The sequence below is a fragment of the Phyllostomus discolor genome, chromosome 5 (assembly GCF_004126475.2).
Source record: "Phyllostomus discolor isolate MPI-MPIP mPhyDis1 chromosome 5, mPhyDis1.pri.v3, whole genome shotgun sequence".
NCBI lineage: Eukaryota > Metazoa > Chordata > Mammalia > Chiroptera > Phyllostomidae > Phyllostomus > Phyllostomus discolor.
In genome coordinates, this window is record NC_040907.2 from 26,677,208 (window position 1) to 26,692,216 (window position 15,009).

The following is a 15,009-nucleotide window of genomic DNA, read 5'->3' on the forward strand; positions in this document are numbered from 1 at the left end:
GACTCTCACTCTTCCTGTCCCTATCTCTAAGGGAAAAGGGACTAAATCATAATATAAGGCCATGTTTCTCAAACTGTTACGTAAAACGTGTATGCACTCTTCCCAAGTTATCAATCTTACTAAGTGGTAAATAAAATAATTGCCCTGGCCAGTGTGGCTCAGTGGATTGAGCACCAGCCTCTGAACTGAAAGGTTGCAGGTTCAATTCCCAGTCAGAGCACATGCCTGGATTGAGAGCCAGGCCCAGGGTTGGGGATATGCAAGAGGCAACTGATCAACGTTTCTTGCATACTCTGATGTTTCTCTCCCTCTGTTTCTCCTTCCCTTCCTCCTCTCTCTAAAAAACATATAAATAAAATCTTTTAAAAAACTTTAAAAAAAAAAGAGATTAACTTGCCCTGGCTGATATGGCTCAGTTGGTTGGAGTGTCGTCCCATAAACCAAATGATGGTAGTTTCAATTCCCAGTCAGGGCACATACCCAGGTTGTGGGTTCATTCCCTCCCTGGTCAGGGCATGTACAAGAAAGCAACCAATTGATATTTCTCTCTCACATTGATGTTTTTCTCTCTTCCTCTCTCTCTCAAGGCAATATAAAAAATGCCCTTGGGTAAGTATAAAAAATAAAATAAAAAATAAAGATTAACTATAAATTAAGAGAGAATACTGGCACCTGAAGAGGTAAGCAGTCATCTAATAATAATCAATAGCTATTTACTGACTACTATAAGCCAAGGCATCATTAGTTTCTAATGCTCTCCAGGTGATTCCAATGTGCAGCTGGTAGTAAGAACCACGGTTACAAGTATTGCGCTGTGTATTAAGATGTAAATTAACCCTTTCCCCACCAAAAGAGAGTAAGGAAACTACTGATTGGATAGCTAACCAAAGGTATCCAGACCTAAGCATGGGCAATACAGAATCCCGTTATTTCAACTGCAATTACCTACATGTATGTGAAAGGAACTTCACAAGAAGAGCAATAGGAATGCACAGTGAAGACAAAGAGGCCCTGGTAGTATCTTCATTTACACTACAGAATCAACATCACTTTTTGTTTACATCTGTAAGTACCAACAGTTAAATGAATTATAAGCTTCAGACAAGAACCCTTTCTAAAATAATGTTAAAACTAACTTGTAGTCCTAAAAAGTGTACAATATACTGATTTAAAACTTCTGTGGCAAAAAAAAAAAAAACCCACACACACACACATAAAGGTCAAAAGACAAATGATCAACTACAAAACAAACTTCCAATGCATGAGACTGTACAAATGGTTAAAAACTGCAATATACAAAAAGCTCTTACAAATCAATATATACAAGAACGAAAACCATTATACAGAAGTAGACACAACAAGGTATGAACAGGAATTTCAAAAGAGAAAAACAAATGATCAATGTACCCTTAAAAGACAATTAACCTAAGAAAGGAAGTTCATTTCTTGTTTATCAGACTGACAACAATGAAAAAGACAGGTAATACACAAACTGCAAGGGTGAGGGGAAACAGACATACCACTGGTACAAAACTTCTTGAAAGCAGTCTGGCAATATGTATCCAAATGTAATGTGTACAGTTCAACAACAAAGATGACCAAAGCAATTTAAAAATGAGAGAAGGACTTAAATGGCTATTTCTCTAAAGAAAAATATACAAATGGCCAACAAACACATTTAAAGATGCCTGACATCATTAGCCATTAGAGAAATGTAAATTAAAACCACAATGAGCCCTGGCCCTTATGGCTCAGCTGGTTGGGCCTTATTCCACAAGCAGAAAGGGTGTTGGTTCATTTCCTAGTCAGGGCAGCATGAGCCTAGGCTGCAGGTCTGGTTCTGGTCAGCAACCAATCTTCTCTCTGGTACTGATACTTCTCTCCCTCCCTTCCCCTCTCTCTAAAATCAATAAGCATGTCCTCTGGGGAGGATTAAAAACAAACACAATGAGACTGGAGTGTTGTCCTGAAATGGAAAGGTTGCAGGTTCAATTCCTGGTCAGGGCACATACAGGAGGCAATCAATGGGTTTTTCTCATATCCACGTTTCTTTCTGTCCCCCTCTCTCTATAAATAAATAAATAAATAAATAAATAAATATTGCCTCCACGAAGAAAAAAAGCAAACTAAGTAATAACAAAGGACCAAAAAGTTTAGAAAAGAGCCCTGGCTGGTCTGACTCAGTGGACTGAGTGCTGGCCTGCGAACCCAAAGGTCGCTGATCAGATTCCCAGTCAGCACACGTCTGAGCTGCAAGCCAGGTCTCCAGTTGGGGGCATTCGAGAGGCAACCAATCAATGTTCTTCTCCCTTTCTCCCTCCCTCCTCCTCTCTCTGAAAATAAATAAATAAAACCTAAAAAAAAAAAAAAAAAAAAAAAAAAAAGAAATGAAAAGAAAGGATTTCCTCCAGACAGCCCCCACTTCTGGTTAACAGGTTTTGCTGACTTTTATTTCATATCCTAGTAAGCCTCTGAGATCCACTCTCCATCCCATCTCTCCTTTCATATCCTTCCCCATGCATCCCAGATCTCCCCTGAGCACTATGAGACAGACAATAGTCCTTTAGTAAAAAATAGTGCTCCTAAATTACACCCCAAAGCATACAAAAAGAACACAGAACTCCACACCTATTAAACACCACACAACCTGCTTACTAGTCAGACTGCCAAAAAATCACTTGCTTCTCCTCTTGCAGGTTTAGACGAACACAAACCCAAAAGGAACTGTGCTCCCATGTAAGACTACTGCTTCTCCACATGACTTTAAGAGCTGAGGCATTAGAGATACTGCCTCACTATAAACCCAAATAGAACACTTTGTTTATTTTCTCTTCGCATATACTTAGTGGCCTGTATTTCCTGGCAGTCATTGTACATCTTTTGGCAAGTGCCTTCGAGTTTCTCAGTACAAATGTTTCATCCAGTCGCTGAAGGCAAAGCATTGTACCTTGAATTTACATGCCAAGAGAAAGACTCAGACTGAAAAGAAGACCTTCAGTATCACCTTCCCACAGTATATGAGACACTACACTAGTTAGAAGGCCCAGATCCAATTCCCAGGTGTGCAAGTGTCTTTTGCAGTATGATCTCCAGTGTGCTCTTTAATCTTTCTGTACCTCAGTCTTTCCATCCTGGGAAACAGAATTGTATTACCTGCCCCTCCCTGACTTTAGACTCTTACTGCTGACTGAGAGTATTTATGTTTCTATAATCTGTGAAACTGGGGTTTGAAAAACTCAGAAAATTAAGCACAAATGTTGTTTCTCACTTTGTCAGACCTGCCAGGCAGAATCCACAGTAGAACCTAGAAAGAGACCCTAAGCAAGTAGTTCTGACTTTCCACTCAACAAATAATACGTAAGAATGGGAAGGCCCTGGTTGCTGTGGTTCAGTGGACTGAGGGCTGGCCCGTGAACCAAAGGGTGGCCAACTCAATTCCCAGTCAGTGCATGAGTATGGGTTGCAGGCCAGGTCCTCAATGGGGGGTGTGCGAGAGACAACCACATACTGCTGTTTCTCTCCCTTTCTCCTTCCCTTCCCCTCTAGCTAAAAATAAATAAATAAAACCCTTTTAAAAAAAGAATAGTAAGCAAGAGACAGGACCTGCAGATGCTACATGGCTAGCTACAGAGGCAATTCATTATATATTAGGCTCCATGATAGTATTATCACCATAGGCCTATTACCCTTAAAACCACTGTAGTCTGACCTCAAAGAAGCTACCTCAATAACTTAAAGCACTTACTTATTCAATGTTTACAAAAAACAAGCACTTTCCCTGACCCGGTAGGGGTTGCCTCGGGGTGACCCTACAGTTAAGGTAGGACAAAGACATGACACCAAGTATGAGGTACAAGATAATTTAAGATTTACGGCAGTATTTTACAGTCCTGTCTGAGTTACCAGTACAATTCTGAAATACAAAATTCTGGACAGCATTCCAAAAGGGATTAAAATGCAAATACTAGATTTTAAAAAGATCAACTTTAAAACTTGAAAAAACTTTCTATCACACTTTCCATTTGGTCACCCTTTGGTTTGTGCAGCTCTTACAACAAATAAGTTTACTGCTCTATCTAGGCTCTCCACAAGGCCAAGTTTTCCCTTTGCTCCAGTAAACATTTTCTTTGCTATCACTGAATTAATGACATTAACTTCTATCTATATCTAGTTACAGCTCATTTTATGCACCTAAGCAATGCATCATATGGCTGACACTCTGTTCAACACTCCACTTAACAGACATCACTATGAATTCATACTATGATTCACAATATAAATCCTAAAATGCATTTTATATCCTGGTTACCATGCAGCACACCCTTGCGAAAGAAAAGTGGCATACAAGAAATACTCTCTAGTGTTGCAGGTTCGATTCACAGTCAGGGTACATGCCTGGGTTGCAGGCCATGACCCCCAGCAACCGCACACTGATGTTTCTCTTTCTCTCTATCTCCCTCCCTTCCCTCTCTAAAAATAAATAAATAAAATCTTAAAGGAAAAAAAAAAGAAATACTCTCTAAAGACTGAATCCCACAACTCCTGCCTCATTTAAAGGAGGTGGCTTTGTGTGGACAGGGCACTGGGCATGGAAAGTAGAGAGACCTATGTTCAATTCCAGGTTGGCTGCTTAGTTTAAGACCTTGAGCCTCCTTTCTTATCCATGAAATAAAAACATCTACTTTATGAGGTTATTATGAGGATAAACAGTGCTACACAAATTTGTTGTTGTTGTTGTTATTATTATTATTATTATTATTCTGCCTTAGATTTATTCAAAATTGACAACGTTCTTTCAAGGAGCTGGTGCTCCAATATTAAGAATGTCATTTTCCCGGCTGGGTACTTGAGTTGGTTAGAGTGTCCTCCCTATATGCATGTCAAGGTTGCAGGTACAATCCCGGGTCAGGGCACATACAAGAATCAATCAGTAAGTGGAACAATAAATCCGTGTTTCTCTCTCTTTCTCTCTCTCTCTCCAAAAATCAGTAAATAAAAAATTATTTAAAAAACATCATTTTGTTCACATGCTTACCAGAAATTTTCTGAGTAAACCTCAAGTCACTGAAAACCATCATCTCCTTCCATGGTCAAAAAACAAGCAAAGCAGCACTACCCTTCCAGGGGCATGGTAAGCAGAGACAGAGATGATGAACCAGACATATTCAGAGTGAATGAGGCAGAGATACTTTATTTCATTATTTGGACTGAAAAGTAAAATCAAAGGTCAAAGTTTTCCAATGGGGACCAAGACGTAATCAAAATTAAATATAACCTATAGCTGATTTAGAAAGATCAATAATCATCAAAGTAATGAGAGTATTACTCATATATTAATTAATCCTCATGGCATCCCAAAGAAGAAAAATTTAGTTCTCGTATTCTAATTACTTTTAATCACACGAAAAACTTGAATGGACCAAGATGTACCATTTTAATAAAGCAGGTCAACAAATATTCTCTTCTTTCTTATCTATCCAAACTTCACCTACCTTTCAAGTTCCTTTTCAGAGAGCTTTCCATAACTATGCCACCCTTCATTGATTTCTCCCTTCTCAGGAATTCTATGGTTTATCATAAAATATAACACTTATAGGCTCTCCTCTCCCAACCCTGTCCACCTTGCAAAGTATCATTATCTCAGTTCAAACACTTAATAACTGTTCTGTCTCATGTTTAGCTGCACTAAAATTTCTTTGGGATAAGGATTATGGTTTTGTCTCACCAAGAGGGCCTTTCAGAAAATAGCACCTACCATTTTATTTATTTATTTATAATTGAATCCAGAGAGAAGGGAAGGAAGCAAAAAAGAGAGAGAGAGAAACATCAATGTGAGAGAGAAACATCAATTGGTTGCTTCTCACATGCGCCCTGACTGGGGACGGAACCTGCAACCCAGACATGTGCCCTAACCATGAATCCAACCCTCAATCTGTCAGTTTGTGCGACACACCCAATCAACTGAGCCACAGCAGCCAGCACGGCACCTACCATACTTTTACCACTTACTATGTGCCATATATTGTATTAAGTGCTTTACATATTTTATCTCATTTAACCATCGCAATAATGTTATATTGTTGGCATTATTCTTCCTATTTTACAGAACAAGCAAGGGTATGAAGAGGTAAGGCTGAAGTTACATAACTTAGAAAAGATAGGGCTGAGATTTGAATTAAAGTCTGTCTCCTTAAGTTGGCCCAAAGACAAGACTGCGAACAAATATTTGCTGAGTTATCCTAATCATTTAATGTGTTGATGGTCGTTATCACCCCAAATGAACTAATGCAGGTAGAAACCTTGCCCAGAGACTTAAGAGGTACAGGGGACAGGGCCACCCCTCCCTACGAACACCCATCAGGTGCTAGGTTCAGTGCCTGGCACTTCACATCAAGCAACTCGTTTACTCTATAAATAAACTCCTTACTCTAAATTCTCTTCAGCAAATAGCATGGGTAACACTTCCATCAGAGATTTACCCGAAATGTCACCCTCTCAATCTGAACACACGCGCTCCCAGGCGCCATGTGTGCTCCACTCCTTCTGGGTCTCCCTTTGACTCAAGGAAGAGGACAAAACCTCCTGCTTCCCAACAGCCAATAGGTTAAAAATCTCAGCATTTTTATTTTTTTAAATCTCAGCTTTTTAAAACAAGCATTTACCAAATGCCTAGCCTTTTCAGAACAGGCCATACTGCTCTTCATTCTAACACTCGGGATCTCAGTTATTTAACCACTACAGCCCTGGGAGGTAGGTAGTATTTTCTCCACCTAACAAATAACATCCAAAAACAAAAAACAAAACAGTTAAAATCACGTGGTCGATGGCCGATTAGGTGCTGGAAATCCAGGTCTCCTGACTATCCACCCTGTTCCATTCCCTCAGCAGAAACTCACAGATGGTAACCGATTTATCTGGTGTCGCTAGGCACTCTAAATACCAAAAACTCTAGAATAATTTTCATCCAAAAGGCACTTATTGGACGCCTGTATGTCAACCTTGTAGGTTCAAATACTACCTCCTCTACCTATTCCCTGTGTGACACGGAGCAAGTCTGTTTCACCTCCTTAGGTGAATTCCCTCATCTGTAAGTGAAGATAATAGTGCCTACCAAATTGTTGCGAGAAATTAGACCAAAAAAATGAAACGCCTGGCCCTATGTCTGACAGATGGTGGGCGCTTAGTGACTATGGGTTCCCTTCACCTACCTCCTCCGCCCCACAAGCGTCGGGGTACACTCACTACCCCCACGCCACACGGTATCCCCCAGACCAGAGGCCTGCACGAGGCCACCGGGTTTCACAAGCCAGGGGCCAGCCGTACTGTCATACCTGCATGGAGTCAGCGCTGACGATTTCGCCACCGAGCCGCTGGCCTAGCTGCAAGGCCAGGGTGGATTTGCCGGTGCCCGTGGCCCCTAGAATCACCACAAGCGGCAAAGTCCGCGGCAGGCCCCGGAGCCCAGGGCCCACAGAAACTGCTCGTGCAGCCGCCACCGCTGCCATCTTGAAGATATCTGCGCTTGCGCGGAAGTGGCTGTCCCCATGACAACCGGCACTGCGCCTGCGCAGATGTAGGGCTCAGTAGGGAGGGTGAGAAGGGAGGAGGGAGTTGTGGCACCGAGGTCCCCAAGCTTGAGAGGCTCCGGACGTGACTGCCATCCACTCGCTGGTGTCAGAGCTTCAACTCCCAACTCTCTTACGTGGGGGATGGCAGTCCTATCTAAAAGATATCTACCCCGATTATTCTCTCACAGCACCCAGTTACTTTTCATAGCGTTGATTACAATATAAAATTATAAATTGCCAAGACTTCTCTTTTGTTTGACTTTCCACTCCAGGCTGTTAGTTCCATAAAAGCAAGGAACAGATTCTGCCTGGGTCATTGCTGCATCTCCAGTACGAGCACAGTACCTGATACCGAATAGGCACCCAATATTGTTAAATGGAGAGGGGAATGGCTTGCTTATCTAGTACTGGAGGCAGTCAGCCCAGAAGTGTGGCATTCTTCCTGTGATGAGGCAAGAGTGGCTGCTCTAATGTTTCACCCTACAACGCAGTCAGACACCGTCAGCAGGCAGGGCAAAACCTCCCATCTCTTTGGAGAAAGGATGCAAGCAAGAGATGGGGTGAGAAGAGGAAAAACAAGTCAACCATCCACAAAATGTGAAGAGGAAAAATAAGGAAAGCAGAAAGGATAAAGTAATAGCAATCATCAGATTAAAAATGGAGGTGATGAATTTTAGGACCATACAGGACCAAAATCCAGGGGACTCCACAACCTTTAAGAAAAGGCTTTGGGCTTTGGCTGGTCGCTAAATTGGAGCGCTGTCTCCTCAACCAAAAGGTCAGGGTTCAATTTCTGGTGCATATGCCAAGGTTGTGGGTTTGTCCCTGGTTCAGGTTATGTGCACAAGAGGCAACAGATGGATGTTTCTCACATCAAAGTTTCTCTCCTGTCTCTCCCTTTCCCTCTCTCTAAAAAAGGAAAGAAAAGAAAGGGCTTTGGATACCCTGGCTGGCGTAGCTCAGTGGATTGAGCGCGGGCTGCAAACCAAAGTGTCGAAGTTCAATTCCCAGTCAGGGTACATGCCTGGGTTGCAGGCCATGACCCCCAGCAACTGCACATCGATGTTTCTCTCTCTCTCTCTCTTTCTCTCTCCCTTCCCTCTCTAAAAAATAAATAAATAAAATCTTAAAAAAAAAAAAAAAGGAAAGGGCTTTGGAATCAGATGGACCTGGGTTCAAATACTTGCCGGGTCACTTATCAGCTGTGTGGCCTCACACAATAACTTTACTTCTTAGCCTCAACTTCGGTATCATTAAATGCTTGTCAGGATTATCACAGGGAGAAAATAATGTCTGAAAAATGTCTGCTACAATGCCCTGGCACATAACAACCCCCTTTTGTTGAATACTTTATATATTATAATAGTAACACCCCATCTGCCTTACTAAAGAGGTGAGAGCAGCAGCGTAAGAGCAGAGAAATTTTCAATAATGCACAAGTGTCTAAATACCTATTGTGTTAACTCCTTCTTAGCCAATTTAAGAGTTTATTGCTTTCTTCCTGAGATTACCTGTCTCTGTCTAACTCTCAGATCACATCACCAGGGTCCCTTGGGCCAGAGGAATTTTTACTCCTGGAAGTTTAGAGCATATGTGAGAGTGCCTGCCAATATGTGGCCTGCCCAGAATAACTGCGAATACATTCCTCAATCACTTAAATCACCATCGGCATAATAGCCACTTTTGTAGCCACCTTTTGTTTGGAGAACACCAGATCCTAGGGTCCCCATACCTCCTTTCTCAATCCAATCTGCTTTGATCAAAAGCCTTGTTCTCTCCAATTTGTGGTACCTGCCTGGGGCTGGTTTTGAAATCAAAATGTGTGGCCACATATTGGCAGACACTCTCAACATGATGGTTGTTAACTGTTGAGCCTTTGCCTGGAGACTTTCAGGGGGTATGGTTACCATGACAACCAACAGAAAGATGACAGGCTGGAGAAATAAATGATGCAAATAAAGCAAAAGGGAGGCTAATTTCATGATGACAATCTGACCATGACAGAGTATGCTCACTCACAGATGGGAAAGGACTGTCCAAGTCACGACCAGGTGACTGTTATTACAGAGAGGAAAAAAGAGGGGGGTGGAATTTACCACTGAAAGACCAGAAGAAGGAGAGGCTGGTTGCCAAGGCAACTGGGGAGAAAGAAATGAAAAAATGGAGCTTTACCACAGCAGCAGAAAATTGCTTCTCGCCAAGCAACACAGGACTGTTGCTATAGAAACAAAGAGAACAGGGATCCTGTAGACCATGGGGAGAATTATCACTAAAATGCTGAGCAGGAAATACTCCTAAATCAGAATGGAGCCCATGGCCCAAAATAAATGAGAAGTGAGAAAAACATCGGACCATTTCCATTCATTGTCATTCTATCGGTCCTACCAAAGAGAATGGGAACACATTTTATAATACCTTTTCAGTATTTTATTTGTACCTCTGTCCCTCTAATGATCCTCTGAACTCTAAATTATACTAAGACTAGGTCCTGCAAGATAACCTGTAACTTGAAATCCTAATTGGAGAGATTAAGTTCAAGGGAAAATTGGGAAATTAAAGTCTATGACCAAGAGTTAATAAGTATTTCTAAAAAAACAACATAAAACCCTCTAATGGGAAGCTTTGCAAAGTAATAAGGACACAAAAGCCACCAAAAGGGAGTCAGGAAAGCTATTTGTAGTCATGTTCAGGTATTAGCTTTGACCCCCCTCTCCTTTTATGAGGTCAAATGGGATGTAGCTCAATCTATTCTGAAAGATAGCTCAAGAGGACAGGGAGTCTCTCACTTAAAGTGTGTGTATATACGTAGAGGTGAAGGATGCAGAAGCCCATCTCCAACATACTCCACTGCTTATAGGTTGTTATGGGCAGAGAACTAGTCGAAAAGGCAAAAATGTTGGGACAGGTTCAGTCTGGAAGAACATATCTAAAATGTAGGAATGAGGTACTGGGGATGCTCAGATTACTTGGAGTAATAACTCTTTGCCTGTCCTTCTGGAAGTCCAGAGCCAGCTACCTAACTGTCACCCACAATGTGTGAGTATATTGTATGTACCCTGGGGCAGTTGTGTAGTCAGGCTGGGGCCCTCTGAACCTACCTCACCTTCTTTAGGGAATCGAGGGCAGTACGTTGAGTTGGATGCACACGTGAACATAGCAGAAAAGGAGAAAGGGAGAAGTGCAGAAAGGCAGAAGGGAAATCTGGGTGATGACCCATAATCGTTTATTATATTATTTTCTTTTTTTAAAAAGATTTTATTTATTTATTTTTAGAGAGGGAAGGGAGGGAGAACGAGAGAGAGAAATATCAATGTGCGGCTGCTGGGGGCCGTGGCCTGTAACCCAGGCATGTGCCCTGACTGGGAATTGAACCTGTGATGCTTTGGTTCACAGCCCGTGCTCAATCCACTGGGCTACACCAGCCAGGGCTATATTATTTTCTTTTAAAAATATTTTATTTATTTATATTTGGAGAGAGGGGAAGGGAGGGAGAAGGGGAGGGAAACATTGATGTGTCAGAGATACATCCATCGATTGCCTCTCGAATGCTCCCACCTGGGGACCTGGCCCACGGCCTAGGCAAACTCTCAGTTCCCGGGCCAGCTACTCAATCCACAGAGCCACCCCAGCTAGGGTTTATTATATTATTTTCTATCCTCTGTATATTTTAAATAATTTATTTTACCCCTAGCTGGTGTGGCTCAGTGGGTAGAGCACCAGCCTGCAGACCAAAAAGTTGTCAGTTCAATTCCTATTCAGGGCACATGCCTGGGTTGCGGGCCAGGTCCTCGGCTAGGGAGGTGCAAGAGGCAACTTATGGATGTTTCTCTTCCTTTCTTCCTCCCTCCTTTCCCTTCTCTCTAAAATTAAATAAATGAAATTTTAAAAAATATTAACAAAATAATAATAATTTATTTTAATTTTTTTAGGAAAAGGAACATAGAAAGAAGGCTACTGGTGAAACCATTAGAGTGGAAGGTCCATTCAAAGTGAAGCATCCAGAAAGCTCAAACATTCAGGATGGAATTCTGGAGGACGCTGTGGCAGTCTGGACAGAAGGAAGATGGTGCCATGGGAAGACTGAAGCATCTGTTTCCAAAGTAAGAGAAGAAAGTAGGGTCAAAGACAAACATTGGCCCTGGTTGGTGAGGCTCAGTGGATTGAGTGCTGGCTTGCAAACCAAAGGGTCACAGGTTGAGTTCCCGGTCAGGGCACACGCCTGGGTTGCAGGCCAGGTTCCCAGTTCGGGGTATGTGAGAGGCAACCACACATTGATGTTTCTCTCCCTCTCTTTCTGTCTCCCTCCCCCTCTTCCTAAAAATAAATAAATAAAACAATCCAAAAAAAAAAAAAAAAGACAAACACTAGCTTTTTGGTACAACCCAAAGTGCCTCTGCAACCTAACCCCATACTAATTAGGCATCCTAAATAAAACTGTTTCCTCTGGGAGTATTTCATGATGAATTTGGTACCTGTATTCATTCCCGAGGGTTGCTATAACAAGTTAACCACAGACTGGGTGGCCTTATACAATAGAACAGCATTCTCTCACAATTCTGGGGACCAGAAGTCCAAGAGCAATATGTGGGCAGGGCCATGATCCCTGCTTCCCTCTGTGGAAGAGTCTGTCCTTGCTTCTTCTAGCTTCTGATGCTTGCTGAGAATCCTTGACATTACTTGGTCTGTGGGAGGGTGACTCTAGTCCTGCCTCTCTCTTAACATGGCCCTCTTCTCCTTTTGCACGTCCTTGCGAAGTTCCCTCTCTTCAGGACACCAGTCATTGGACTAGGGCCCAGCCCAATCCAATATGACTTTACTTAACTTGATTACATCTGCAAAGATCCTATTTCAAAATTAAGGTCACATTCACAGGTTCTGGATCAACCTGAATTCGGTGGGGGATATTACACAACCCAGTACAGTGCCTGTGAGTAATCACACCTTCCATTGGTTTGGTGAATTGCTGTCTCCATGGGTGATTGGTTCATTCAAATTTTGGCGCATCAGAATTACTCAAAACAAGCCAGGGGAAGAATAGAGTAGAGCTCACCATGTTGTAGGGTTTGCGTTATACCTAAAGTTAAGTTACATGGTTTGCTTCAGAGTGCACCAGAATGTTCTCAAAGGGTGCTCACTTCGGGCCTCCTCAGCTCTCTAAGAGAGCCTGGATACCATGGAGCATCCCCGAAGGCTGCAAAGTCAGAGTGGAACAGGTGCAAAAGGGGGAAAGATGCAGAGCCCTCAGAGGTCCTTGACAGTTCTAGACTCTGGGCTTGTTCTTTTGTTAAATATGGAATACTTCATGAATTTGCATGTCACCTTGTGCAAAGACCATGTTAACCTTCTTTGTGTTGTTCCAATTGTGTTTGATTTATTTATTTTTGTATCATTACAATTTTAGTATGTGGGCTGCCGAAGTGAGCACCTCAGGACTCTGTTGAGCCTTCTCCTGTACTCCTCTGGCCCGTTCTCTTTCTCACGGCTCGGCATTTTGGGCCTTCATCGTCTTTGTATCCTGATGAGTTTCAAGCTTGTATCTTCATTTCAAACCCTTTTCTAAAGCTTCAGTGTCACATTTCCCACTTCCTCTGTTTTGGGTGACCCCACCACTTCAATCTCTGTGTCCCAAACCACAATCAGTTTCTTTTCCTGTTTCAAAGAATCACAGAGGATGTTAGCTATTGAAAGGATCCGCTTAGAAATCTAGTGCAATCCCTCTTGTTTTGTAAAAATGAGACCATTCAGTCGGCAAATCAGACCAGATGTCTCCCCTTTCCCCGGGTTCCACACAACCTTCCCAATCCCCTTTCCCCAAAGCTATTATTTCCTTAGCCTAGAACAGCATCTCCTCTTCACTTAGCCAAATACTACTGACACTTCTAGTTCCAGTCAAAGTCCCAATATCCCCCAACAAGAACTTTCTTAATGACTCCAAGCAAAGTGCTCTCTTCCCCTTCTGAGGCTTGTAACCCTTGTCTGAAACACGTATTGCCTTATTTTGTAATCATGTTTGCATGCTCACAAACTTCCATAAGGAACCATAGCTTCATTTTCATTGCTTTTAACTATGTGGGAGATGCTATTTTAGGTACTTTACATATAATTTATTTATTCTTCACAACAGTTCTATGAAGTAGGTATTAATATTGTATCCATTTTAGAAAAGAAAGGAACTCACTAAGGGAGGTGAGTGATTTGCCCAACATCACATAAGCAGTAACCCTAAGTTCCTGCCCTTAACCATTATTCAGGGTGGGGCAAAAGAAGGTTTACCATTGTTATTATGGAAAATAATACAATAATTAATAAATAATGATATAAGAATAAACTGTTTTGCATCACATCTGTAAACCTGCTTTGCCCAACCCTGTAATATGCCATCTATACCACCTTCTGTGAATATTTTTATACATTTGTATCTCTGCAGGACTTGGCTCTAACCCCTTATTCCAATGCTTTTCTAAGTGTGACTTCAGGACTCCCCTGCTTGCTTATCAGCAATGTAGATTCCTGGCCCTGACCTACTACATCAGGGTCTTGGAGGTGGTTAGAGTCTAAAAACACACTAGAGTTTAAAAATCTCTGCCTGAGCCCTGGTTGGTGTGGCCCAGTGGATTGAGTGCCAGCCTGAAAACCAAAGGGTTGCTGGTTCAATTCCCAGTCAGGGCACATGCCTGGATTTCGGGCCAGGTCAGGGGCCCCCAGTTTGGGGTGAGCAAGAGGCAACAACACATCGATATTTTTCTCCCCCTCTTTCTCCTTCCCTTACCCCTCTCTAAAAATAAATACATAAAATATTTTTTTAAAAAATCTCTGCCTGAATAAAATAGGAATTAGAGGATTTAATGACTGAATGGAGTCGGTTGGCTCTAACTCAGGTTGAAGGCACCCCAGCGCCAAGTAAGGACAAATGGAGGGCACATATGTGCAACAGCATCGCAGACGTGCGGCTCCTGCCCGCCAAGGGTCGTGGGATGCTGTGGACCCATCAGAGAGTCAGGTCTTAGCCCTCCTTTTCTCCTCTACCTATCTCAGTCTCCCCAACCCTGGCTACTCCTTCCTCTATAATTCACTGCCTCTTGAGCAGCATCAATATGTGTACTCAAGATTACTTCCAGGCACTCCTTCTGGAGAGCTTTCTTATTTTACCAGTCCCTCCTGTCCGTCACCTTTCAATACGACGAATCTGTATTCTAGGTGTGGCTGGTTCAATGGTTTAAATAACATTAATCATTTGGGGAGAAAATACTTGCAAATTATATCTCTGATAAGGGATTAACACCGGTGGTAGGCAGTTAGACAGGAGCAGAACAAGGATGGTGGGCCAGGTACAGAAAATCACCTGGGCAGAAAGCACTGAGGGCACCTAGCACCAGGCAAAACTGGGAAAACAAGGACCTCACCCCCCTGGTAACCTTTCCTCCCCTAGCATTTCACTGGT

The 15,009-nt window shown here is 42.4% G+C and overlaps 1 protein-coding gene and 1 non-coding gene across 6 annotated transcripts in view; both read right to left on the bottom strand.

Moving 5' to 3' along the window:
- TRIT1 (tRNA isopentenyltransferase 1) overlaps positions 1–7,527 on the bottom strand; it is a 37,356-nt gene extending 29,829 nt beyond the window's left edge. For all 5 annotated transcript variants that reach the window (XM_036025825.1, XM_036025824.1, XM_028512464.2 and 2 more), the window contains exon 1: positions 7,332–7,527. In XM_036025825.1, the coding sequence (XP_035881718.1) occupies positions 7,332–7,505 (174 nt within the window). In that variant the 5' untranslated portion in view covers positions 7,506–7,527. The remainder of the gene's footprint in view (positions 1–7,331) is intronic.
- Positions 7,528–12,852: 5,325 nt separating this feature from the next.
- On the bottom strand, positions 12,853–12,957 carry LOC114498265. The gene has a single exon (XR_003684705.1). It is a non-coding gene; the product is annotated as a U6 spliceosomal RNA (small nuclear RNA).
- Positions 12,958–15,009: the final 2,052 nt, after the last annotated feature.